A 27,974-nucleotide genomic window follows, 5' to 3' on the forward strand; every position below is an offset into this window, starting at 1 on the left:
TTCAGATTGAGGAGTTTTGTTACTGGTGCAGCTGTTGATGTTATATTTCATGACGCCTAAAGACCCGAATCATCGGCTGTCTCTGAAGTTTTCCTGCTGAAACACTTTACAAAGAGAACCTCTGAGATCTGATTCCATCCCTGAGCTCTCCCACGACGAGGCGGCGCCGAGCATACATCATCGTTTATGTGACAAACAAGTTTCCATCAGTATTTATCACAGGCCCAGTTTGTTTTCTGAGGAGTCCTCCGACGAGCACCCGGCTGAGAAATGAAAACCCTCTCATCAGACTTCAAGGAAATATTGTTCCTGCAGAATAAACGATGGCAGAGTGGAGACGTGACGAGGACATGTTGTGTTTTTATAGGAGGTCACGTTGTTCTCTCTCAGGGGAACATGGAGCTCTGATCTGCAGGTGGAGGGAGTCACTGGTTCTGGACTCTGTGTCCTTAATGTGTCACTTTCAGGACAGACGGGCAGGGAACTCTTTTAAAACATCTCCTGCTGAAACCAGAAACTCTGCACTCAGATCTATTTAAACATAATGTCTAAGTTTATGTTAATATACCATCAAACTTAGTGCACAAGACGCACTGTAAGTAGTCCTGTACAGCGGTGTGACTCGTATTTCTGTTTCCTGTTTACTGTATTTTACCTGCAGGATGTTAAAGAAGCCAGCGTGTTCTTCACTGTGCATGCATGATGGATAGAGAGGGAGGTTCAGCAGGCTGTCTGCTTCTTTCTACCGTACACGTAGCATGCAGGGCGGCTACAAAGAGCTGCACGTCTGCACAGAGACTGCACATTGCAGATGCAGGGACACACTTTAAACCTTTCCCCCTCTGTGAGCCGCTCAGAAACAGACCACGTCTCATAGACTGGGGGACTTATATTCTGGATTCTGTGGTATAAGACAGGAGGATAACGTTCAGGTTACTTCAAACAGCAGGTACTCAGGCGGTATGATGGGCTTGTTGGCGGTATACTAGTCTAGATGAGTCGAGCAGTTCTGTGTTCAAATGTTAGCGTCATTATCTTTATGGTTGCGTCTGAAAACAGAAGTGATGTCTGCAGAGAAAGACCAGAAACAGCTGCAGGACACGGGAGCTGCTGATCCGCCGTCCTGGTGAGTTTGAGTTAAGTTGGTAGTTTAGGGTTCGGGAGGGTTTCTTCGGGTCCAGCAGATTCTTTCTGAAGCAGTGTTGTAGTCGATTCACCAAACCTGGAGTCTAAGTCGAGTCCTGAGTCCTTCGTGTTCAAGTCCAAGTCACCAGAGAAGAATGTGACCTGAGTCAGAGTCTAGTCCTGTTGGTTCTACATGCATGTTGCAGGTGAGCACAGTTATAAACTGCCCCACAATCAACAGATAACTAGAACTAGTGCCTGCTATAAGAATCGAGTCCTTCACGCCATTTTCCGAACCATGAGTCTGACATTGGACCTCAGGACCTCCGGAGAGCTGGACTCATGTGACCGAGGTTTCCCCTTCTGTAATCCCTGAATCCAGGATTCTCCTCCTCCTCCTCTCCTCATCCATGTTGTCTTTCTGGTCCTCTGAAAACCTCTGACCTGTTGACTCCAGGCCTGGCTCCGCTCATCATGACTTTGGTTTGTTGTTGTAGTTAAGTGAAATACGATCTGGTGATAACACAGAGTGTTTTATTCTGAAAATTAACCGGATGTTTTCATTTTGTTTTGGTGAAACCTGACTTCCTGTCCCGCTCCATCTGCTCTGTTGAGATTGATGCGTCGTGCTCCGGCATCCGGCACAAATAGAAGGCTTGTGGATCTGATCCGATTCCTTTCTGGAATGATGTCAGACTCTTAGACCTGAGCCTGTCAGGGACTAAAACAAGACCTGTTAGTGGACTCACTTTGATCCATGGAGGATTATGTTGCACCGGGTTTGAGAAACACAGCGATGCCTCTTTGAGTTTTGGAACTTTGATGCAGCAGGAGTTTGTTGGTGGTGGGTTTTACTCCAAACTCGTCTGCAGCTCTTCTATAAGGTCACACGGCTTCACTAAACTCCCTCTGTGATGAGAGGGTGAAGTTTTTAATGCACATTCATTCATCTTTGAACTTCCCCTTGAGGGACCAGCCCGGTTTTTGTGAATTGAATTCTCCATGCATGAAGAAATGAGCATGAAAAGCAAACTGATGAAAACAGGTGGTATTCTGTGTTCACTCTCAGACGGAGATCCTGATCCTGCCCCTCTCTCGTAGCGTGATCTCTTTGTTGTGGTAAGTTATGAGCAGGGAGTAAATATCCAGAGAAAACGGACTGCTGTGGTTATTAGATCAGCACCAAGTCTCTCTGGAGTAATCCTCCTGCTATTGTCAGATAATCAGGAGTGATGTCCTGATAGCGAAGGCTCCTCCGGCCCTCTGGGAGTCATGAGATCAACACTGATGTATGATTTGTGGAGCTGTGTCTGTAAACTCTGCTGCATGTCGCTTTGACCCCGATTACTCCACCTCCAGGAAGAAGTGATGAATTTAAAGACTTATGGACGCCCAGCTTTTAATTATGAGGGAGGGAGGAGGGAGGGAGGAGGGAGGGAGGAGGGAGGGAGGGAGGGAGGAGAGGGGTTCTGGTAAATTAAGCAGGCAGTGGTGGGAACGTCTGTCCTCCTGTTCGAGCAGATCGCCCTGCAGCCAAATTCTGCTAAACTCTGGCTGCACCCGCCTGAATATAAACCGCACCGCTCTCTCTCTGACTCATGATATCACACACACACACACACACACACACACACACACACACACACACACACACACACACACACACACACCAGCAGCAGCAGCATACGCCGTCTGTTCACACCTGCTCCAACCAGAGCCGACGACACTCCGACTCTGTCACCTCGTTAGCGCTCCGGAAGCAGCCATGGTGGCGTCGGCGGCTCTGCTTCCTCAGTGACATCGTGTTCATCGATCTGACGCCGCCTCAGGACTTTAGCTGCGTGTCATTCCTCACTTCACTTTAAAACACCCCCTTCTTTTTCTTCCCCTCCTCCGGCCGCTGAATCCGGTCTTGTTGCACCTCTCTGACTTCAGGGGGATGAACCTGTGGAGCGACTCTGACTCCGCGTCCTCGCTCTGCAGACACAGACTCTGAAACATCCCCCAGCCCTGTTTTCTCATTCCCCTCAGCTGTAAGAACCGCAGGCTGAGCCGCCACAGACGCTCAAGGACTACCGCAGTCCTCCCAACACACACACACACACACTCCCCCACACACACTCCTACACACACGCACATAAGTCGTACAGCAATGAAACACTCACCAGTGGAAGCAGCATCCATCACGTCCCATGCAGCAGCAGATATTCAGCAGGTATTCCTGGCATGGCTGCAGCAGAGTGTGTGTGTGTCTGTGTGTGTGTGTGTGTGTGTGTGTCTGTCTGTGTGTTTCTGTGTGTGTGTGTGTGTGTGTGTGTGTGTTTAAAGCACACAGCGATGCATGTTAACATCCAGAAGCAGCAGCAGCAGATATTTTCCTGTTTTTCCTCGAGTATCTCCAAGAACCAGCGTCTCCTCTCTTCTCCGCTCAGCAGCTACAGAGATATGAGGAGAGAGAGAGAGAGAGAGAGAGAGGGAGGGAGAGGGAGAGAGAGAGACAGAGAGAGAGAGAGAGAGAGAGAGAGGGAGGGAGGGAGGGAGAGAGAGAGAGAGAGACAGAGAGAGAGAGAGAGAGAGAGAGAGGGAGGGAGGGAGAGAGGAGAGAGAGAGAGAGAGAGAGAGAGACAAGGGAGAGAGAAGGGAGAGAGATACAGAGAGTGAATGATAGCTTGTGTTTGTCAGTCCTCTATCCTCTCTCTCTCTCTCCTCTGCTGTTGGAGAGGAGATCATCCATCACTCTATCACACACACACACACACACACACACTAATACACACATCGATGTGATCCAGCTCCCCAGAGAGCGTCCAATGAGTGCTCAGCTCTGCGGCTGTGAGGGAATCCGATTGGCTCGGCGAGTTGTCAATCAGCCACCACCCTCCTGTATCCCCACGGCAACGGAGAGGAGGGGAGGAGGGATGAAGAAGGAGAGGATTAAGGGGAGGAATATGAGGAAGAGGACGACGGAGGATGAAAAACTGGGAATTGTGTTTTAAGTTGTGACGTAGAAACAACGAGGACTCGACACAGAGCTGAGTTTGTTCTTTAATTCGCTGAAGTTCCTCAAACGGCCACAAGAGGCTGGATCTGAAAGTAGGAGACCCAACATCAAGGAAAGACAGGATCCCAGTGTGTCAGTCTGAGCCTATAGCAGCATAACTAAGAGCTGGTCCAAGCCTGATCCAGCTCTAACTATAAGCTTTATCAAAAAGGAAAGTTTGAAGCCTACTCTTAAAAGTAGAGAGGGTGTCTGCCTCCCGGACCCGGACTGGTAGAGAAGTCTGATTCAGTTTCTACTCTCAGTCAGACTCTGTTCTAGGAGCTCCCTGCCCTTCCATTTCCTACATGAAACACCAAACCTTGAGGCAGGGAGAGCACACCTCCCCTCTTTCATGAGCATACATGAAAGGCCCAGGCAGGGAGAGCATCAGCAAAGACCCCCGGGGTACAGAACAGAGCGAGCATCAGTGATGAAACATATGACACTGATGAAATCAGACACAGCAGAAAGGAGGAGCAGACTTTAACCCTCCGTCCAGCAGGGGGAGACATTACGCTCTGAATGAGCTTTTTTGGGAAACTTTGAGTATAGAGCTCCTGAAACCTGCCGCAGCGTCCTCAGCTCCGCCTCCATGGATTTATTTTTGCTGCTTTTACTTCCTTCTGACATGGATTAAGGATTTGTGGCGCCCCATGTACAGAATCCACAATCCACATCGCACAGGTTGCAGGATTGATTCCCGGTCTTCACTCTCTCTCCTCACGTCTCCTGTCTCTCTCAAATATCAGCCCAAAAAATAATCCTTAAAGCCGACGAGAGACTGAGAGAGAGAGTCTGGTAATCAAAGAGGAGTGATCCTTGGAAACATCTGTGCATCAGGTCTGAAGCAGAGCGGAGCCTGATGCACAGACGGCGTCTCCCTGAACAGAGCTGTTCACACTTTACCGCCGCCGCCGCTCGCTCGTATGACTTTTATTCGCCCGTGTTTTCCTGTTTGGGTTTTATGCTCATTGCCTTTTATCTGTTTACTGCCTCCTCAGGTCCCCCAGGAACCCCAAGCAGAAGATCATCAAGCGGGTCATTGGCCTGGAGGGAGACTTCATCAGGTAGGCTGCAGCCCCCCTCCTCCTCCTCCTCCTCCTCCCCCTCATCCTCCTCCTCCTCCTCCTCCTCTTCCTCCTCATCCTCCTCCTCTTCCTCCTCCTCTTCCTCATCCTCCTCATCCTCCTCCTCCTCCTCCTCATCCTCCTCATCCTCCTCCTCCTCCTCCTCCTCTTCCTCCTCCTCCTCCCCTCCTCCTCCTCTTCCCCCTCCTGTCCTCTTCCTCCCCCCCCACACCTCCTCCTCCCCTCCTCCTCCTCTTCCTCCTCCTCTTCCTCCTCCTCTTCCCCCTCCTCATCCTCCTCCTCCTCCTCCTCCTCATCCTCCTCCTCCTCCCCCTCCTCTTCCTCTTCCTCCTCCTCCTCCTCCTGCTCCTCCTCCTCTTCCTCCTCTTCCTCCTCCTCCTCCTCCCCCTCCTCCTCCTCCTCCTCCCCCTCATCCTCCTCCTCCTCCCCCTCCTCTTCCTCTTCCTCCTCCTCCTCCTCCTGCTCCTCCTCCTCTTCCTCTTCCTCCTCCTCCTCCTCCCCCTCATCCTCCTCCTCCTCCCCCTCCTCTTCCTCTTCCTCCTCCTCCTCCTCCTGCTCCTCCTCCTCTTCCTCCTCTTCCTCCTCCTCCTCCTCCTCCTCCTCCTCCTCCTCCTCCTCTGATAGAGGAGCTCATATGTTTGATATCACAGCTGTATTGTAATAAACTGAAGGTTTCCTGAGGTTGTAGGGAAACAGCAGCCTGTTAGTCAGAGCCTCCTCCTCTCCCTCCTCCTCCTCCTCCTCCTTCTCCTGCTCCTCCTCCTCTTCCTCCTCCTCTTCCTCCTCCTCCTCCTCCTCCTCCTCCTCCTCCTCCTCCTCCTCCTCCTCTCCCTCCTCCTCCTCCTCCTCCTCCTGCTCCTCTTCCTCTTCCTCCTCCTCCTCCTCCTCCTCTTCCTCTTCCTCCTCCTCCTCCTCCTCCTCCTCCTCCTCCTCCTCTGATGAAGGAGCTCATATGTTTGATATCACAGCTGTATTGTAATAAACTGAAGGTTTCCTGAGGTTGTAGGGAAACAGCAGCCTGTTAGTCAGAGCCGGGTCTCGTCTAATCACATCACCCCTCAGTGAAGAGGTTCACTCCATCAGACTGAGGTCTAATCAGATTAACTGGCATCACCTGGTGGCAAAAATAAATCACTGCTCTGCTCCGGAGCTAACTCTAAATACTCAGGGAGAGGAACATGCAGGGTTTAAAGACTCATAACGTTCAGTCTGTGCTGCAGGGAACAGAACAGGAACTCTGGGTTCACCTTCAGGATGTGTGATTTAAAGAGGCAGAGAAACACCGGAGGAACTGGGAGAGAGCTTTAGGTGGATTTATGGTGGAGAGCACTTAATACGGCGCCCTCTATAGAAGAAAAACAAAGAGACTGATCTCAAGCAGGCGGGAAAAACTAGTGTTTAACAGATCAGACAGAAATACTCCATTTATCCCAGGGAGGGAAAATCAAAATATTAATAGAAGAAGGAATAAAACAAGATATAAATACAAATGAAATAAAATAAAATAAAACGAAACGAAATGAAATGAAAATTTAAAAATAAACTAAATCAAATAAAGATTAAATCAAATAAAATAGAATAAGATAGAATAATAATAAAGGATATCCAGAAGCACAGTTAGAATTATCTATGTACAAAAGCTCTGAGAATGAAGGAGATAATTTAAAGATGTTAAGTTTGTTAAAGTTAGAAAATAATTATTATAATTTTATTTAGAGAGCATAAAAGGAAGATAAAGAAATAAAATATATTTTAAAATAAATAAAATTCCTGTAAAATAACTTGAATTATTTAAAAATATATTAAATATATCATTTCTATATTTATTATAAATCTTAGTGGCATAAACTAAAAAAAAATCTGCATAAATTTGAGCAAAAATATTCTTCAAATTCTTAAACAAATGGATATTTGAGGGGAAAACAAACTGAGCAACACCAAGTATTTTGAGGTCAAATTTTAAGCTGGAATTTCACAAGTGCTTTCAAGTCTTTAAGCTCATGTCTAAAAATATCAATGTAATGATTAAGTCTACGCAAACACGGATATTTCCAAAACCGATTTTAAAACTATCTCTTTGTTTTAAGAGGAAAATCCTGTCCGCTCCAGAGATGTGTTTTTAATATTTCTGTGTCAAGGCAGCTTTTTGTGCTTTAGATTTGTGGATGAAATTAAGCGGCTGATGTTCTGTCGGCCGAGCTGGCTCCGAACAGGAACAGGAATTAAACTCCTTCACTGTAAAACAGAACCATGCAGGACGCTTTAAGTTCTGTCCTAACGAGGCTAATATGAGATTGAAGCGTCATGATCAGTGTTGAACCGTGTTACAGCAGCATCTCAGAGCACACTCTGCTGGAGTCTGAAAATTAAGGGTTATTTTCTCCCCTGGTGGGAGATCTGTGTGTTTAAGAGAACTTCTCTGGAGGAGTTTCACTCTTCAGACTTAACGTCGGCATGAAATTGGTCTTGAATTGCATTTAAACTGACATTAAGAACACATTAAGGTGAGGGTGCAGAAAGCTATTCTTATTCCTGGATGAGAGCAGGGTCTGTGTGTGAGTGTGTGTGTGTGTGTGTGTGTGTGTGTGTGTGTGTGAGTTTGTGAGTGTGTTTGTGTGTGTGTGTGTGTGAGTGTGTTTGTGTGTGTGTGTGTGTGTGTGTGTGTGTGTGTGAGTGTGTTTGTGTGTGTGTGTGTGTGTGTGTGTGTGAGTGTGTTTGTGTGTGTGTGTGTGTGTGTGTGTGTGTGAGTTTGTGAGTGTGTTTGTGTGTGTGTGTGTTTGTGTGTGTGTGTGTGTGAGTTTGTGAGTGTGTTTGTGTGTGTGTGTGTGTGTGTGTGTGAGTGTGTTTGTGTGTGTGTGTGTGTGTGTGTGTGTGTGAGTGTGTTTGTGTGTGTGTGTGTGTGTGTGAGTGTGTTTGTGTGTGTGAGTTTGTGAGTGTGTTTGTGTGTGTGTGTGTTTGTGTGTGTGTGTGTGTGTGTGTGTGTGAGTTTGTGAGTGTGTTTGTGTGTGTGTGTTTGTGTGTGTGTGTGTGTGTTTGTGTGTGTGTGTGTGTGTGAGTGTGTGTGTTTGTGTGTGTGTGTGTGTGTGTGTGAGTGTGTGTGTTTGTGTGTGTGTGTGTGTGTGTGAGTGTGTGTGTTTGTGTGTGTGTGTGTGAGTTTGTGAGTGTGTTTGTGTGTGTGTGTGTGTGTTTGTGTGTGTGTGTGTGTGAGTTTGTGAGTGTGTTTGTGTGTGTGTGTTTGTGTGTGTGTGTGTGTGTGTGTGTGTTTGTGTGTGTGTGTGTGTGTGAGTGTGTGTGTTTGTGTGTGTGTGTGTGTGTGAGTGTGTGTGTTTGTGTGTGTGTGTGTGTGTGTGAGTGTGTGTGTTTGTGTGTGTGTGTGTGAGTTTGTGAGTGTGTTTGTGTGTGTGTGTGTGTGTTTGTGTGTGTGTGTGTGTGTGTGTGTGTGTGCGTGTGTGTGTGTGTGTGTGTTTGTGTGTGTGTGTGTGAGTTTGTGAGTGTGTTTGTGTGTGTGTGTGTGTGAGTGTGTGTGTGTGTGTGTGTGTGTGTGTGTGTGTGTGTGTGTGTGAGAGAGGGAGTCATGCTCTTCTCTCTGGATTTCCTGCAGGAGGCGGAGTTGTTCTCGGCTCCGTTACTCGGCGTTCTCGTGAGGAGATGAGCGGCACGGTTCAGATAATGAGTCTCAGCAGGAGGGCAGATCAGGCCGGAGATGCTGGCTCTGATACAGCGGCTCCTCTGAAGACTCACCGTCTGATTGTCAGACATTCTTTTATTCATAACAGAGACCATCGTGTGCTTGGTTTGTCTCTCTGACCATTAGCATGCAGTCTCTTTCATTTTTCACCCTTTCATACGAACACGGATCTGCAGACACGGATCTGCAGACACGGATCTGCAGACACGGACTCTGCAGACTCTAACACACCAAACTTCTGACTGAAGAGTGAAAGACATGATCAGAGACACGAGCTTTACTACAACAAACCGTCATGATGAGCAGAGCCAGGCCTGGAGTCAACAGGTCAGAGGTTTTCAGAGGACCAGAGAGACAACATGGATGAGGAGAGGAGGAGGAGGAGAATCCTTGATTCAGGGATTACTGCAGGGGAAACCTCGGTCACATGACTCCAGCTGTCCGGAGGTCCTGCTTCAGGCGTCTTTAGTCTGAACCTCAGAGTCACTCAGAGAGAGAAACCATCACAGTGACAGGAAACACGCGCCTCCCAGAAGACCCACAAACACATCAGGCCTCAGATCTGCAGCAGCATGCATGGAGTCCGCATCAGACCCACAGAGGAGCGCTCACAGTATCATAACATCATCATGTGATTCATCCCGGCAGCTGTTTGTGTCAGAGGTCACCGGCCGGGAGCGGATGAATAATTAACAGACCTGTGATGGTTTCCTGGCGGAGTTGGCGCTGATGACACCGGCTGTCAGGGTGTGTTGTCCTACACGGACCAGGTCTGCATAAATCACAGCTCAGGTTTTAATCCGGCCTCACGGGCCAGAACGGGGATTGTTTCACAGATTCATCTCCAGACAGAGAGGCCTAGGCTGAACATAAATCTCCCCCTGCTCTCCGTCGGGCCGGAGGGAGCTGAGTGTTGACTGCAGCGGTGCAGGAGCATCTGCAATGAGCTAATGGTAACACATAAATAAAGTTTATTTGACTGTAAAACCATTATACAGGCCGAGATCCAGCAGGAGGCGGCCACCACTGACACGGAAAGTCACTCCTACTCAAACAAAGTGATGCTCTCTGAAAACACACAGATCTGCTCTCTGAAGGAACCAACGCTGATGAACTGAGGAGACGAGGACAGAGGAGACGAGGACAGGGCGGCTCGCTCGGACCTGACGAGAGTCCGCTGGTCATAATGTCAGATTTAAGTCTTACAACCATCAGATTGTCATCCAGTTACCCTGATCTGTTGCTGCAGGAAACTTTGTGGGGTTTTGAAAGTCTCATTAAATCTGAACCAGGGTCTAAATGTAGTAATCTCCTCCTGAAAGCCCCTGCTCCCAAAGGTCCAGGATCTTTGGGGGCGGGGCCTGCAATGCTGGACATTTCTGATTGGTAGAGTACCCACAGTATTTTTTTCTCATCACATCTCAAACACCTGCGATTCACTTGGTTTAATAACTCCTGAACATCGGTCTTCTCTGAGCCTGATAGTGTGAATGCGTCTCTCCTCCCGGTGTTCCGATTTTCAAATTGACCCTGTAAACTGGAGACCTTCAGCTGAACGTGTCAGTGTTTGTGGAGTTTACACAGCTGTTGAAACACAGAGGGAGTTCCTGGGAATGCAAACTAGTTTAGTTTTTATTAAGATTTCAAAATATCCTCATCAGATATTTAATGATGGTCTAAAGACGTTTATGAGGGATGCATCCCGCTGAGAGTCTCCAGTTAACAGGGTCGCTGTTTAAACCAGAACACCGGCTGATTTCTGACACCTCTTTAAAATCTGTTTTCTTTAAGTCGAGCGTTTCAGACGTTTTGAATCCTCTTTGTCTCGAGACCTCCTTCAACGTGTTGATTCAAAAACAGCACAAGAGGAATCTCCTTCATGCTAACAGGCTAACTGTAGTGTCGCCCATGATGATGTTAGCCTGTCCATCTCCTTCTATGGTGTCATCTTTGTCTTACTGCCCTCTACTGGCCTGATTGGCATAATCTTCCCAGGACTTCACCCCTCTGCCGAAACACAGACACTAATGGGGGCCACAGGAACCGTGTTAAAAACTCCATCATGTTGTTTTTAAAACAACTTTAAGTCAATGATAACAATGTAAAGACATTCTATCTAGTGTGTTCATCCAAATGCAACATTTTGCAACTTTTAGATTCATTATTCTAATAAATTCTGCTCTTGATTTCCACTCTTTGAGGCTCTTACCTTCTAAAAGTTTGGTGTTTAGCCCTCACTGAATAACTCCACTCAGGTCAGGACTAAACTGTCCTCGAATACTGAATCAACTTCTGCCTTGTTCCCTTCCCTCACTTCTCAGGGACACCACATACATCAGGCTGAATGAAGCGTTTCTTAAAAATACTCTCTTCCTGTGAGGGTAAACAAAGGTGTGAGGTGTGTTTACTCCTGCCTTTTTAAAGAGTTGTTCCTGTTCTTCAGAGATCCTTACAACACAGAAAGGAAGTTTTAACATTCGGACCAGATAAATGTGTTCAATGTTCATTTAACTAACCCCAAGTATATAGTTTATTACCTGTATTCTCTCTTACTGATCTTCCAGTTGTGTAAGATGCTCGATTGGGGTGCCGTTGGCCTAGCGGTCTAATCGCGCCCCATAATGGCTGTGCACATTAGAGATCTTGGGGTTGTAAAGTCTGGACGGTGAGGAGCAGGTTTCCCTCTCCATGTGAGCTGCTTCAGTTTCTCTGCAAAAATTTAGACTGAGGAGAAATTTGTCTGGAAGGTGTTAGCTGATGTCGGATCAAATCTTCGGTACGATCACCTCTTTCGTTTCATTACGGTTAATCATCGGGTTTTAAATCATCCCCCCGGCGTCTCCTCCTGTCGCCGCCTCCTCACTGTAACAAAGATCTGATGTGAGGAAACACTGAGACTAATGAACACAGAGGAGGAGGAGGAGGTGTGTGTCTCCTCCTGTCGCCGCCTCCTTATTGTAACAAAGATCGGATGTGAGGAAACACTGAGACTAATGAACACAGAGGAGGAGGAGGAGGTGTGTGTCTCCTCCTGTCGCCGCCTCCTTATTGTAACAAAGATCTGATGTTAGGACACACTGAGACTAATGAACACAGAGGAGGAGGAGGAGGAGGAGGAGGAGGAGGAGGTGTGTGTCTCCTCCTTTCGCCGCCTCCTCATTGTAACAAAGATTTGATGTTAGGACACACTGAGACTAATGAACACAGAGGAGGAGGAGGAGGTGTGTGTCTCCTCCTGTCGCCGCCTCCTCACTGTAACAAAGATCGGATGTGAGGACACACTGAGACTAATGAACACAGAGGAGGAGGAGGAGGAGGAGGAGGAGGAGGAGGAGGAGGAGGAGGTGTGTGTCTCCTCCTGCAGCCGCTCCTCTCAGGTCACGGTGTTTATGAGGAGAAGGTCCGACGCCCTTCATCATCCCTGCAGACGGTTATAGGCCCGTTCCAGCTCTGATTTATCCGTTAGCAGGGGAACATTGTGAGTTATAGCCTCAGTGACTTTTTAAATGGAAATTTGTCTGCGATTCTTAATGCGAGTGTGTACGCGCCGGTCCAGGAGGCCGGCCGACCGAAGAGGCCTTGGATACATAAATATTGATTTAGCAACAGCAGCTGAATTTACTGACTCACAAAGAAGAAACAAGCTGGGACCTCTTTGCAGGAATAAAAAAGGTTACAGCCCACATGACACCGATTCTGAGCAACATCTGAGACAGGAAGGGTGTGAAAACCCAGCAACAACAAGGACGGTGGACTTCACTGGACTCTTCATTTATTTAAGTCTTAGATCTGGTGTAGGGTGGATCCATTCCTTTAAACCTTAACTACATGAGCCCACCTTACATACTGTCCTAACTTTTGGAGGGATTCTGTATTTGGCAAAATAAAGATACCATAAAACTCATTTTGTAAATTTGTAGCCCAGGCTTTTATTCGGGGCAGGCCTCAATATGAGACAGAACTTTCACTTTCGACTTTGTTTCCATCTTGAAGGCAGGACAAGTATTAAAGTTCCCCCTACGCTCCCCTGTAGATCCTTTATCTTCTTCGTGATAAACTTGAAGGAGACTTTAACGTGGATTAATGGATTTATTTGTGTTTACGCTCCAGCTGATCGTTAACTCTCCTCCTTACACGGTCGGGTTTTCACCGTCGTTCTTGTTCGTAACTTTAAGTTCAGCTGAGTTTCCTCTAGTCTTACCAACAAACTACATCAAAAACTTACCACTCTGTATGTGGGGCACGCTTAGACCGCTAGGCCAACGGCGCCCCGACTTTCTCATTCTAAGCTGGTTATTTCTTGTTTTTTTGTATTTTCTGACCTGTTGTCTTTTGGTGTGGCGTCATTGTAAAGACGCCCAACCCTCAATGACTTTAGAGCTTAAATAAAGGTAATAATCAACAGAACAGGATCTTCCTGAAGTCTTTAGTTGCCTGAACTTGAAAGACCAAGAGCGTTTACGTCCCACTGTTTACTCCATGCCGCTTCTGTGATTGGTAAATTACTAATTAAATAATACTGACCAAATCAGCTGCTAAAGAATACCAAATCCCAAAGTTTTTTGCTGCTCATTTGGGAGAACATTGAGACCTCATTTAGTCTTTAATACCCCAAAATATGTAAAACTGTGATCCGCGGTTTGAAAGAACAGAGATCTGTCTGTAGCGATGTAAATCTGAGGAGTAAATCTAACTTCCAAACACTCACAGGAGAGAACTTAGTTCAAAGTTTGCTCCTAAAATGTTGTAAATGAAAATACAGGCACCAGAAAGGCTTCTTTTTGGTTTAGTGAAACTCAGACTGGAGAGACGAGAGATATTTGGTCATTCGAATACGTCGACAGAAAATCAAACGTCTTTGAACAAACTCTCACAGATCCTCAGGTTTCAGTGCCCGGAGAAGGACGGACAAAGACAGGGGGTTAAAATCTGTTTACTCTCTTCTCTTCAGGACTCTGAGCTTCAAGCAAAGATACGTACGAGTCCCCGACGGTCACTTCTGGATCGAGGGGGATCATCACGGACACAGTATGGACAGCAACAGCTTCGGACCGGTAAGACCCGAACACATCAGTCAGTCCTTACAACCATCCACATTTAAAAAGTTAAAGATCACTTTATAACACATATTTATGACTGTTATTAAAATGCTGCAGAGTAAAGGAAGAAATCCAGTCGTCTACGTACGGTGGTAACTTCACTCTCATAAAGGTGGTTAAAAATAAATCTCATTAAAGTAAATTTAACTTCTTCATTTAAAGTTTGGGGTAAATTTACATACACAGAGTCTGAAGTCTTCAAACTCAAGACATGAATTAAATCAACTTAAGCTCCAGCTGGTGAGGAACATTTTGGGTGTCACAAAAAACGTTCTCCTCAGACTCTCTCCAAACAGAGCCGGTCTAGACCTTACTCTGTTCTATTATTAACAAAGACCCAACATCAAGACCAGATCAGATCCAGTCCCATCTTCCAGACAGGACTCAGTCTGATCTCATCTTAATCCACCATGAGCAGAGACCTTTGCAGCATTTAGCAAGTTACAGTGGCAAGGACAAACTTCCTTTAACAGGCAGAAACCTCCAGCAGGACCAGACTCATGTTAGACACACATCTGCTGAGACCGTGTTGGAGAGAGGGATAGAGGGAGAGGAAGAGAGAGAGAGATGATAGTGGGGAGACGGATAGTAGTAGTTGTAGCAGCTGGAGTCTGGACCACGTCCACAGCAGCAGAGATCCAGAGGAACCTACGAGACAAGGGAGCTCAGGGACTCCAGAAAGGTCTATGGTTAGTACCTTTAATGGGACAGGAAGAGTTAAAGTGAGAGACAGGCAGAGAGAGGAGAGAGAGGGAAAGACAGGATCCCAGTGTGTCAGTCTAAGCCCATAGCAGCAGAACTAAGACCTGGTCCAAGCCTGATCCAGCTCTAACTATAAGCTTTATCAAAAAGGAAAGTTTGAAGCCTACTCTTAAAAGTAGAGAGGGTGTCTGCCTCCCGGACCCTGACTGGTAGATGATTCCAAAGGAGAGGGGCCTGAGAACTGAAGGCTCTACCTCCCATACTACTTTCAGAGACTTTAGGTACGATGAGCAGGCCTGCATGTTGGAGCGTAGAGGTCTAGAGGGGCCTGATAGCTGAAGGCTCTATAGCACATAAATCGAGTTGGACCAGATCTGACTTCTTCTGTTTTTAAATTCTGAATTTGAAATCTTTATAAAGTCTTTAAATACCTGAATCCTCGTCTGTATTTCAGCGTTCTGCGAGGTAGAAAATAACAGTCTTCGTGTATTAAGTCTCCGCCTGAGACTGCTGAGGTTTCTTCAGATATAAAATCATCCTGTGTTTGACAAAAGGGTCTGTCTTGAGCGATCTATCCGAGCCAATCTAAAGTTTTTTGTTTCCATTCTTCATTTGGACCCCATCGTTTTTTAATTCAAAGACTTTATAAAGGTCCAGGTCTGCCTCCCGTCCCTGCAGGAGAGTCATGTTCGTGTTTGTAGAGCAGAGTCAGGCGGAAAAAGGACAAAAGCTGAGTGTCTATAAATGTGAGTGTTTGTGTGTCTCATGTCCCAGGTCAGGGTTTACCTGAATCCGCTCCTGGCTGAGTAAGGCTCTGCAGTAATCTGAAGGAGACTGAGGCAACAGATGATGTTTCCTGTTTCATGTCTGGTTCTGTGCAGACGATGATGATGATGAGTGTGTTACAGGCTGAGGATGAGGAGTGTGTTACAGGCTGAGGATGAGGAGTGTGTTACAGGCTGAGGATGAGGAGTGTGTTACAGGCTGAGGATGAGGAGTGTGTTACAGGCTGAGGATGAGGAGTGTGTTACAGGCTGACGATGAGGAGTGTGTTACAGGCTTAGGATGAGGAGTGTGTTACAGGCTGAGGATGAGGAGTGTGTTACAGGCTTAGGATGAGGAGTGTGTTACAGGCTGAGGATGAGGAGTGTGTTACAGGCTTAGGATGAGGAGTGTGTTACAGGCTGAGGATGAGGAGTGTGTTACAGGCTGAGGATGAGGAGTGTGTTACAGGCTGAGGATGAGGAGTGTGTTACAGGCTGAGGATGAGGAGTGTGTTACAGGCTGAGGATGAGGAGTGTGTTACAGGCTGAGGATGAGGAGTGTGTTACAGGCTGAGGATGAGGAGTGTGTTACAGGCTGAGGATGAGGAGTGTGTTACAGGCTGAGGATGAGGAGTGTGTTACAGGCTGAGGATGAGGAGTGTGTTACAGGCTTAGGATGAGGAGTGTGTTACAGGCTGAGGATGAGGAGTGTGTTACAGGCTGAGGATGAGGAGTGTGTTACAGGCTGAGGATGAGGAGTGTGTTACAGGCTGAGGATGAGGAGTGTGTTACAGGCTGAGGATGAGGAGTGTGTTACAGGCTTAGGATGAGGAGTGTGTTACAGGCTGAGGATGAGGAGTGTGTTACAGGCTGAGGATGAGGAGTGTGTTACAGGCTGAGGATGAGGAGTGTGTTACAGGCTGAGGATGAGGAGTGTGTTACAGGCTGAGGATGAGGAGTGTGTTGCAGGCTGACGATGAGGAGTGTGTTACAGGCTTAGGATGAGGAGTGTGTTACAGGCTGAGGATGAGGAGTGTGTTACAGGCTGAGGATGAGGAGTGTGTTACAGGCTTAGGATGAGGAGTGTGTTACAGGCTGAGGATGAGGAGTGTGTTACAGGCTGAGGATGAGGAGTGTGTTACAGGCTGATGATGATGAGTGTGTTACAGGCTGAGGATGATGATGATGATGAAGAGGAGTGTGTTACAGGCTGAGGATGATGATGATGATGAAGAGGAGTGTGTTACAGGCTGAGGATGAGGAGTGTGTTACAGGCTGAGGATGAGGAGTGTGTTACAGGCTGAGGATGAGGAGTGTGTTGCAGGCTGAGGATGAGGAGTGTGTTACAGGCTGAGGATGATGATGATGATGAAGAGGAGTGAGTTACAGGCTGAGGATGAGGAGTGTGTTACAGGCTGAGGATGAGGAGTGTGTTGCAGGCTGAGGATGAGGAGTGTGTTACAGGCTGAGGATGAGGAGTGTGTTACAGGCTGAGGATGAGGAGTGTGTTACAGGCTGAGGATGATGATGATGATGATGATGATGAAGAGGAGTGTGTTACAGGCTGAGGATGATGATGATGATGATGATGATGATGATGAAGAGGAGTGTGTTACAGGCTGAGGATGAGGAGTGTGTTACAGGCTGATGATGATGATGATGATGATGAAGAGGAGTGTGTTACAGGCTGATGATGATGATGATGATGATGATGATGATGAAGAGGAGTGTGTTACAGGCTGAGGATGAGGAGTGTGTTGCAGGCTGAGGATGAGGAGTGTGTTACAGGCTGATGATGATGATGATGATGATGATGAAGAGGAGTGTGTTACAGGCTGATGATGATGATGATGATGATGATGATGAAGAGGAGTGTGTTACAGGCTGAGGATGTTTCCGCCTGCTGCGTCTTCTCCTCCAAACATCAAGATTTCATTAACGCTGCTCGGCCTCGTCTCAGTGCAGAAACACGATCCACATCCTGGCTCTGACTCCGCCTCTCTGCGTGCTGTTTGTAGTTCGCCCCTCTCGGATGCAGCCGTATGAAAGTTTAAAGAGAGGAGGTTCTGTTTGCTATGGAGAGCACACCTCAAACTAGACAGAAGACCAGGGTCTGGGGCTGAGAGAGATCCAGCCGAGGAGATCAGAAGAAATCCTCTCAGATCTCAGACCCAGGACACGTGGGCTCAGAGCTCAGCTGGATTTACAGATCCCTCTGCAGAGACGTGAAGCATTGATAGTTGGTAAACAGGAAGTGATGCATTTAAGATTCAAACACTTTGACTTTCTCTTACATTGAGAAAATGTAATGCAGAATTTAATTTGCTGTCTTAAAAGAAAAGCTGAATTGTTGAGCTGAAATGCTTTATTTTGAAAATACTTTCTTTAAAGCTCCAGTGAGGAACTTTTGGTGTTGATTTTGGCGCCCCCTGTGGCCAAAGGTCAGATCAGTAAATTTGACGTGTGGCGTTTCAGTGAGAAACGAGTTGGAAAGGGAGAGGGTCAAATCTTGAGCTTGGGCTGCCGGCTTTACAAGGAAGGTAGGATTTAACCTCTGAGCTAAACCAGCAGGTCTTACCCTCACCTTTCTAAAAAAGTTCTGATGTGTGAGAGCTGAAAGTTTCCCTCCAGTATTATAACTTTGAAAAATATGAAATGAAAGAAAACAGAGAGGAGTGAACATTTCACGCCAGCGGATCCCGCTCTGTGCGACGTATGGCCCAGTAAAGGGTTTCAATGCGCCATAAATAAGACTTCTGTTGAGTCCACAGCGCAGAATGACCATCATACATCTTAGGACGGGTCGATACTGATTGTGGATCGATGTCAGAGAGAGAGCTGGAGCTCAGTTCAGATGTCTGCGTCTTCAGAGCTTCATATTGAATCAGAGATAGACTGTTCAGACAAAAGGAGGTGCCAAGAAAAACTGGGGTGTTGGATCTGATGCCAGCAGGACGCCGTGAAAGTCAAACTTGATCCGTCTGCAGCCGGCCTCAGATCACCTGACGAGCCGGAGCTCACCTGCTGCAGCGTCCTCTGAAGACGGAGATGAATGCAGCGCTGATGCTTTTCAATTTAGACAGCAGCCTCCAGTGATAACAGGCGTCATTAAAAGGGTTTGACATTTATGGTGTGTGTGTGTGTGTGTGTGTGTGTGTGTGTGTGTGTGTGTGTGTGTGTGTGTGTTTCGACGTTATGCAAAGCAGCTCTAATTGATGCAGCGAGGACGGTGTTGGACAACAGCGAGCGAGCAGATCTTCAGCTGTCACTCTGCCAGCTTTAATTATCTCTGCTGGTGATGTCTGTGATTCTCTGGACCGGAGTGTGAATGTAAAGCAGACGGTTTAAGATCCTCTAAATAAGCATTTCTCTGCAGAGTGAAGCTCTCCGCCATCTTTAATCCTCCTTTCAGAAGCTCCAACAAAATCAGAGCAGATGGGCCAAAAACTTCCAACTGAACGTTTAACTCATCTGTCTCTACACATTTCAGGAGTTTATTTACCCTCATCAACGCTGCATGACTCTGACTCTGTAGTGGAAGTCACTGCATTAAACACAGACATGACTCTGTAGTGGAAGTCACTGCATTAAACACAGACATGACTCTGTAGTGGAAGTCACTGCATTAAACACAGACATGACTCTGTAGTGGAAGTCACTGCATTAAACACAGACATGACTCTGTAGTGGAAGTCACTGCATTAAACACAGACATGACTCTGTAGTGGAAGTCACTAGAGTCCGGGTGCTGAACTGGCCTGCCTGCAGTCCTGACTTGAGAAAGGCAAGAATGGGACCACATTTCACTTTAAAGTCCAGAACCTGGTCTCCTGGGTTCACCAACGTTTACAGAGTGTTGTTTAAAGAAGATCTGATGAACAGGAAACATGTACGAACAGTTTGAAACATGACCTCTGACCTCTTTGTTCCTGTTGTTCCTTGTTCCCCAGGTGTCTGTTGGGCTGCTCCACGGTCGGGCCTCTCATATCATCTGGCCACCGAATCGTTGGCAGCAAATCAAACCGAGTCTCCCTCCAAACCGAGGACCTCTGGACAACGAGGAAGAAGAGGAATAAACACATGCTCACACACACTCAGTCACACACACTCAGTGTTTACAGTGATGGTAATGAAATGTTTAAAGTGATGGCAGCCTCTTGGATGGCTCTGTATCACTCGGACCGCTCTCTTATGTTTTTTAAAATGTCATATGATGCTGAAAAAGCTTCTCTCTGATTGTGTACATCCATTATTCTTCTATACCTTTGTGTTTGGGTTTAATTCATATGGCCACAGTCTAGTCATTAGCAGGGACACGGATCACTCAGTCTAAAAGCAACAACCAAACAAGGAAACCCAAAACCCTCTGTGGTTCCACCGCGTTGGGACAGTTGCTGATTTGTTCTGTTTAATTTCTTGAAATCATTTTGGCGTTGGACTGTTGGTTGAATAAAACAAGAGATTTGAAGACAAGACTTTTGAAACCTTTCTTTCTGCCCCGGGAACCGGGGGGTTAACCATCATTAGTTTTGTTTAAACTTTAAGGATATAAAGAAATGTGTTTAATTACATGAAAACAGTGTTATCAAGCTAAGACAAGAGATGAGAGCATGTAGAGAGATGACCTCCCCCTTACTCCCCCACTCTCAAGAGGGAGGGAGAGAAAGAGGAGATGAACAATTGTGTCTGACTTTTATTTTGGCCCCTAAATGACATTTCTCATCATCCAGATCCCCTGACTTGTTTTTCCTGCTGCGTCTGACATCTCCTCCACCATCTCTTGCAAATGCCGTCCATGCACTCCCAATTCTCCCAATTATTTCTGAGTGTGATGGGATAAAACGGCGTCTGTCATTGTCTCAGATTTCTGTTATTACTGTGCTTTTGTGTGTTTGGCCGCTGTTGTCACCCTGAGCTGAGTGCTGCTTATTGTTCTCTCAGATGGCATAAATATTCCCTTTTGTATTTAGTTAAAGAATGAGCTTTCACCTCCCCCATCTTCCAGGTGATCTGAAGTCTCAATTAGAGAGAAAGCACACAAACAGAGCAGCTGACTCCTGCCCGCCTCTCAAACAGCTGAGCAGCTCCGTCTTTAAGGGGAGCGTGGCTCATTTGCATATATCAAATTGAAGGAGCACTTGTGCTAAATTCATTCAAATGGAGCTCTCTGATGTAGCGGTTGATTCTGCGACGCTAACAGCTGTGTCATGGCTTAGTGGGACCCTGAAGGCACAAGTGGGGCTAAATGCAGGTGTACTCGACCCTCAGTCGAGCGCTCTCTTCTGCATTATTCATTCACTCAAGTGTGATGTGCGTTTCTGTGCCAGTTGAGACTGACATTTAAGGTTTAGGGTTTATGTTTGAGCTCCTTCTTTGAGTATTTGACGGAGAAGTCAGACAGAAAGTTCTTCTGAAGGAGGACGAGACAAATAATTCAGATCATCTATGCTGAGTCTTTGAGACCCAGGATCTCCAAGCCCGGACTACAAAGCAGGAGCCATAATGACCTTGACACCTGAAACCAAAGAATCCAAACGCAGACTGAGAAAGAAGAGCTCCTGGATCAAACAGGCCAGAACAAAACCCAACACCACCAACATGCACCATATAATGTGGGTCCAGAATCAGCCTCTATGCCCACCTGAAGACCCAGGAAAATAGAGTCATGGATTATTTTAGCAACAGGTAGTTGAGTAAAAGCTAAGCCATGGCCTTGACTCCACCTCTTTGCTGGTTTCTACATTAGCAGGTAGTTGGTTGGAGTCAGCATGTCCACAATGGCGGTCGCCATTTATGGGCTTCATGACGCCTCTTAGGAAACCAATGGGTGACGACATTTGGACTACCTTTGTGTCCAAAACCCTCCTCCAAAGGTACTACCTACTACATACTGCGACTAACTTTACTGTCAGCATGCCGTTAGTTTCTAACCATCAAGTTATTGTGCGTCTTCTTCATGAACAAACTTCCTTTAACAGGCAGAAACCTCCAGCAGGACCAGACTCATGTTAGACACACATCTGCTGAGACCGTGTTGGAGAGAGGGATAGAGGGAGATGAAGAGAGAGAGAGAGATGATAGTGGGGAGACGGATAGTAGTAGTTGTAGCAGCTGGAGTCTGGACCACGTCCACAGCAGCAGAGATCCAGAGGAACCTACGAGACAAGGGAGCTCAGGGACTCCAGAAAGGTCTATGGTTAGTAACTTTAATGGGACAGGAAGAGTTAAAGTGAGAGACAGGCAGAGAGAGGAGAGAGAGGGAAAGACAGGATCCCAGTGTGTCAGTCTAAGCCTATAGCAGCATAACTAAGACCTGTGCCAAGCCTGATCCAGCTCTAACTATAAGCTTTATCAAAAAGGAAAGTTTGAAGCCTACTCTTAAAAGTAGAGAGGGTGTCTGCCTCCCGGACCCTGACTGGTAGATGATTCCAAAGGAGAGGGGCCTGAGAACTGAAGGCTCTACCTCCCATACTACTTTCAGAGACTTTAATTTGTGGATTAAGACACAGCCAGCGTCCTTATTTCATGCAGGCTACGATAAAAACTCTGTAGAATACTTTTGGAAGTGGCACAAAGGTTGGGTGTAGTTTAGCTCAGTTGGTGAGCAGGCGCCCCATGTACAGAAGTTTCAGTCCTCATTGAACTGGTTGTAGGATCGGCATGATTCGGTGCATGGACTTGATGTTACCTCAGCAGGTTTAAGAGCTTGTAAGGGAAACATAAACTCCTCTGTGGACTTTAATGAGTTAACTGCAGCCTGCACAGGAATATGACTGCCTCAGCTCTGACTGAGTGATGTTTGTGCTTGTGTTTGCACATCTTATGGTACTTTACATTCTGCATTTACCTTATTTACAAAGAGCTGGAAAGACAGTCTGTTTCCGAGCTTCTGTTGCTCTGCCAACAAACACCGCCGCCTGCTGCTGCTAGGATACCAGCGTCACTGTGGTGAGACTGAGACACGGCCTCGTGGAGATCAACAGTAGAAGCCATGGAGGAGACGAAAGAGTGCATGCTACCATCATTTCACTTCGTTTTGAGTTTTATACATGCATGTTCTTCCGCCTGCAGCGCACTCATCAGCTTCACCTGCTGGAGCAGATGTGTAAACTGTGAGCACATGAACCCAGAGAGCTCCTGCTCTCAGGACTGGGACTTGGTGACAACAGGACTACCTTTGCCACCCTCCTTCCCTCCTTCCCTCCACAATACATCCACAAACATACACACTCTCTCACAACACACTCTTCAAACAAACCCAGAGGAAACACCTGAAGGTGTTGTCTTCTCTGTTGCACCCCTAACTGAGGGAAAGGAGCTCCTTTGATTGAGCAGCCAGGCTGATGAGCTCCAGCTGGGTGCAATGAGGGCAGGTGCTCTCCATGATGGGCTCGTTAGGAGCCCTGGAGGTCACAGACGGATAAATATCATAAAAAAAACAATAAAACCAATAAAAGTCTAATTAATGTAAATAAAATCATTATAATAAAATCTGAGAAATGTAAAAAGAAAACACAATTAAATCTTTACAATAAAATCCATAACAAAATTCAGATGAATATCTGAAAAGTAAAATAAAAATAAAAAGGGATATATTAAGATAGAATAAAATATTGAATAAAAATCATGCTAAATGTTAAAATCCAGAGTTCCTTGCCTCTCTGCTGTTTAACCCCCTATCTTCAATTGTTTAGAAGTTACATCAGAAAGAGCTGAATGAAAGAGCGTCTTCAGAGGAAGTGTTTGACTCACTGTTTTTCATTACATAATGACACAACCCATGGTCCACACCATGTTCACCTTATCAACATACACTGTGTTAGCTGCATAGCAAACCTACATGGACCGTTGTTACAGCAGCTGGTTGATTATATTTACTTAAACAGAACGTTCAGGAACAAATCAAGAATCCAGTTTTCTAAAAAGTAATGTTTTGGTTGATCTAAAGTTGGGCTGTTTGTAATTTAACATGAATCTTTTTACATGCAAATATTACAGGAGCATATTACACCACATACTGAAATGAGGTTCATTCTCATGGAGGATCCACCTCTCATTAAAACCTCTCACTGTTGATCCATCTCCCTTAAAGCAGAATCAAACTGACAGCCTTCATGTCTCTGCGTCAGCCTGGAGATCCCTGCAGAGCTCCACCAGGTGATCTGTCACTGGATTCATTGGGTAATGAATCAAACCGCTCATGTGGATGTAACATTTATCCCCATATCAATGTCATGTGGTCATGCATATTACAACAGTTTGCCCCGTTACTGCCCCACGCCGGCTTCTTCTGGATTCTAATGCAATCTGGGAGCCGTCTATAAACCCTGCATGGCTCATTTGACTGTTTGATCGCTCCTCTCTCGCGGCGATCTTGACCAGTTTGAAATGCAATTATGCTAATCTGAGCAGCGTGCAGGGTCAGCGCTGCACTTTGGGCCTTCACTCTCCCTGTGAACGTCTGAGCCCTGCAGCCCTGTGAGTGAAGGCGTTTCATGCGGCCCTGTTATAGATATTAAACAGCACTTTGCTGATAAGTCTAGGAGAGCTGTGGAGATTGACCTTCGTCCGCTGAGCCGCTGAGCCCTGCAGAGAAACTGCGGCAACTTGATGCTCGCCTGACTCTGATTCAACCTGCTGAAGTAACTCATGGCTAACGTTCCTGAAACATCAGAGCAGAGAGAGAGGCGAGTTTCAAAAGGTAGAAAACGACAACCAGAACAATCACATCACAAATACACTCTTTAATGTTCCCTACAGAACTTTACTGCTCAAACTGCTGAGTTTGTCCTCGAATGATGACCCTCTTTAACAGACTCCTCAGTCCAGTATCAGGGTGAGTTTAATCTCCAGGATCAGATTTTCTGACTCCACTCTCCCTGTTTTTAAAAAGGTTACTGCAGGATTTCTCCTTTTATTACGTTTCCATGTCGTTACCCTCTTAATGGTAACAATAATTGCTTACCGCTTAAGAAAACCTTTAAAACAAAAGCAACTTCACAAACCATCAGCTGCAATCCAGAGAGGATGTACTAATTAAAGCCCATTAAAAGGCCGGCTCAGCAGACTTAAGAAGAACCCTAAATGACCAAAACCTCCACAGCCAGATTAAAAAGATAAATTATCTCAAGTTTGAAAGTTTGAGCAGTTTAGTTCTCCAAGTTACTGAAACTCAAACTCTCTAAGTTTTCTAATTATCCTCTCCCCGGGACGCTTATTTAAAAAGCAAAGTTTAATCTTCCTCTGCGTTAGCCGTCTCTTCCTCTCAGACTGTTTTCTCTGTTTCTTCTTTGGTCAAAGATTGTTCATTTTTCTCAGAGTGCTTTTTAAACAGGCAGAGGAGCAGAGTCAACATACTGGATTTAACTTTGAGACAGTCAGACAAACACTGAGTCTGACTGGTGGAGGAAATGGGATATGTTCACGTCCTGGTGTCTGTGCTCGTGGAAACTGGTCTCTGTTTGCTCATCCTGATAGATTTGTTATTGCACAACTTTTGGGTTAAGTTGCCGCTCCGTGAAGTCGACGCCGATTCTCAGGTTGACACCAAAGCATCAGCATGTTCCTGCAGAAACATCCCCCCAATGTTGTGACTTTTCAACTCTTATAAAAAAGCCAATGAAGCGATTTAAACGTCTCTAATTTGCACCATTCTCACGTCTGATTTTATTACTTTATAGTTTATTTATTCGGGACAGATACAGATCACAGAGACAAACTGAGAACAGCCATCAACGTGAGTATCTTAATGTTTGTAGCTAATGCTAATTAGCAACACCCGTCCCGGGAAGAGCTTTTGAGAATAACAGATTCAAATGGTAAGTTAAAGTCTCCGTGACATCACCCGTCTGTCCCTGAAGCCGATCATCAGCCATATTGGAAATGCTGAACTCAACCTAACGTCTGTGAGGTAAAAAGGCGGAGCTTCAACCTCCTCGCTAACAGCTACAGTGATCGCCTGTCAGTCGAATCAGCCACGCCCTTATTTGGGCAAAACTCGTACATTTAATATCTTCAAAAATAACAAGTAATAATAAATTCCCCCCGTACAGGGTGAGAGAGAAATGATCTCTTCAGACCTGAACTGTTTTCTGATCCAGGCTGTAAACATGTTTATTTAAAGATCGTCTCTTTGAATGGGTGTGTATGTGGTTTCCTGTGTTTCTGCAGCCAGCCTCTATTGGACATTTGAGGAACTGCGTTTTTTAACACTCCCGCATTGGCTCCTATTCTCGCGACGGAGGTCGCCGCTTGGTCTTTAAAATGACTTTACGTGTATTTCACTCAACAAACGATTTGAATCGAGTTTGGTGTGAACACAACTGAAGTCTTGCTCCCTTTCTGGAGTCCCTGAGCTCCCTTGTCTCGTAGGTTCCTCTGGATCTCTGCTGCTGTGGACGTGGTCCAGACTCGAGCTGCTGCAACTACTACTATCCGTCTCCCCACTATCATCTCTCTCTCTCTCTTCATCTCCCTCTATCCCTCTCTCCAACACGGTCTCAGCAGATGTGTGTCTAACATGAGTCTGGTCCTGCTGGAGGTTTCTGCCTTTTAAAGGAACTTTGTCCTTGACATGAAGTCATTTCCACAGGAATGGAGCGCCGCCTGCAAGCTAGTTCAGGCAGACAACTCAAGCTGCACTCATTCATAGTGACACGTCGTCATCCTCCCTATCAGCTGATCTCAACATCCTCTCATTGGCGGTCTCTTTAAGCTGCAAGTTTCCCTGTCTCTGCCTCTGCTCTGCCAGCGCTCCTGCTGTCCTGCTCAGTGCTGTGTGAAAACTTCGTACCCACCTCCTCCCCGGCTTCCACCTGCAGGCTCCGAGGGGGGTTAGTCCTGTCCCATTACTCCTAAATGTCTGCATTTAAATAATCTACGAGGAGTAATGTGGTTCGGAGCCCGTACACCAAACACAATACTTAATAATAAACTTATCTTCAGTAAACGTGAGTTGTCTGACTGAATTTTACAACGCTTTCATATGTCTTTTTAAATTATTGTCTTCTTTAATTTACGACCTGTTTGTCGTCATCTACCTAAAAAGAAACAGCATCTTACATGAGCTCCTCAAACTATCAGAACTCAGACACGAGTACTGTGACACTGCTCTCTGATTTTTCGTGGTGTGAGAGGAGTTCAAAGGTCCCGGCTGTGAGCAGAGGTGATTGTAAAATACTGACGTCATTGTGCAGAGTTGATTTAAGGAGAGAGTGCAGAGGTTTCATATGCAGCAGCAGTTAAACATGATGTAACTGAGTGTTACAGAGAGATTAAACGTCTGCATTGTCTCTCCGTGAGCTTCCGGCGGTTTCTCCTCCACGCGGCTGTGATACGTTTCATCCCAGTGAACTCCTCACGCCGAGCCACGGCTCATTCTTATTGGCACATTACGCTTCCTCAATGAAAAAGAAATATTGCCTCGCAGAGATAACAGCTGATGAGCTTTTCGTGAATAATTTAAAAGTTATTTTGAAAAATACGATATTTTACAGAAAAAAGTTCCCTGATAAAGTTTCCTCTTTTCACTCCGCGGCTGTGACAGAAATTAAAGTTCATTATCTGCGGATGTCACCGTCTGTTAGATAAAGCAAATGAAAGAGAAAGAAATGGTTCTTTATTGGACTTTAAAGCCTCCAGTAATAACATTAAAGAGGCAGCATTAGCTGCCATGTTGGATTAAGGTTCACAGATTTATATCAGCGCACACTCGCCTGGAATAAATCGTTTCTAATTACATCAGGTCTTCAGACACATCCTTCAGAACGTGTGAGCCTTAATATCATATCCCAGAGAGATAATGAAACGCATCCCTCACCTTCATCATGAAACACATTACAGCTGGCTCATAAATGTTGGATGTAGCGCCTGATATTTACAGGTGGAAGGATGTTTCCAGCTCAGCTCACTTCCTTCCTTTCTTCCATCTCAGTGTTGCTGCTGGGAAACATCCAAGTGTTTCAACCTGATGTTATTCAGACTTTTTCCATATCTGGAAAAATTCAACAGGAGTGTGTAAACGTGCAGAGCTGTCTCTTTATTGGGTAACGAGTGTGTAAACGTGAGAGTGACAAGTTATGGAATTAATTTAAACATCAGAGGTTGAAGAACAGTGAAGACGCACATCCATCGGTTTCCACGTGGTTTCAGTGTCGGTCTCTGTGCCTTCGTCCTCCATCGTGTTGTCTACACCGTACTCTGTATATTATTAACATATATACAGCTCGTCCGCAGGGGGTCATCTTTCGTCCTCATTATATTCTGATATACACCATCAGCTGAGACTCTGTGGAACTGTTTACAGTGAAGCTCAGACTCTGTGGAACTGTTTACAGTGAAGCTGAGACTCTGTGGAACTGTTTACAGTGAAGCTGAGACTCTGTGGAACTGTTTACAGTGAAACTGAGACTCTGTGGAACTGTTTACAGTGAAACTGAGACTCTGTGGAACTGTTTATAGTGAAACTGA

General features: G+C 46.1%; 1 protein-coding gene across 1 annotated transcript; it reads left to right on the plus strand.

The window, feature by feature from the left end:
• Nucleotides 1–1,027: 1,027 nt before the first annotated feature.
• immp2l (inner mitochondrial membrane peptidase subunit 2) lies at nt 1,028–19,979 on the plus strand. The gene is made up of 4 exons (XM_034678608.1): nt 1,028–1,126; nt 5,167–5,232; nt 13,893–13,995; nt 19,457–19,979. The coding sequence occupies exons 1-4, from the start codon at nt 1,065–1,067 to the stop codon at nt 19,580–19,582; spliced, it is 357 nt and encodes a 118-aa protein (XP_034534499.1). The 5' UTR covers nt 1,028–1,064; the 3' UTR covers nt 19,583–19,979.
• The last annotated feature ends 7,995 nt before the right edge of the window (nt 19,980–27,974 follow it).

This window comes from Notolabrus celidotus, unplaced genomic scaffold (assembly GCF_009762535.1).
Source record: "Notolabrus celidotus isolate fNotCel1 unplaced genomic scaffold, fNotCel1.pri scaffold_185_arrow_ctg1, whole genome shotgun sequence".
In the NCBI taxonomy this organism is placed as follows: Eukaryota; Metazoa; Chordata; class Actinopteri; order Labriformes; family Labridae; genus Notolabrus; species Notolabrus celidotus.

What these genes read in the sequence shown, in the direction of transcription:
- immp2l (XM_034678608.1), top strand. Translation starts at nt 1,065, where the DNA reads ATGTCTGCAGAGAAAGACCAGAAACAGCTGCAGGACACGGGAGCTGCT. An exon ending in CTGGAGGGAGACTTCATCAG is followed by an intron (nt 5,233 to 13,892) that starts GTAGGCTGCAGC and finishes TCTTCTCTTCAG; the next exon opens with GACTCTGAGCTTCAAGCAAA. An exon ending in ACAGCAACAGCTTCGGACCG is followed by an intron (nt 13,996 to 19,456) that starts GTAAGACCCGAA and finishes CTTGTTCCCCAG; the next exon opens with GTGTCTGTTGGGCTGCTCCA.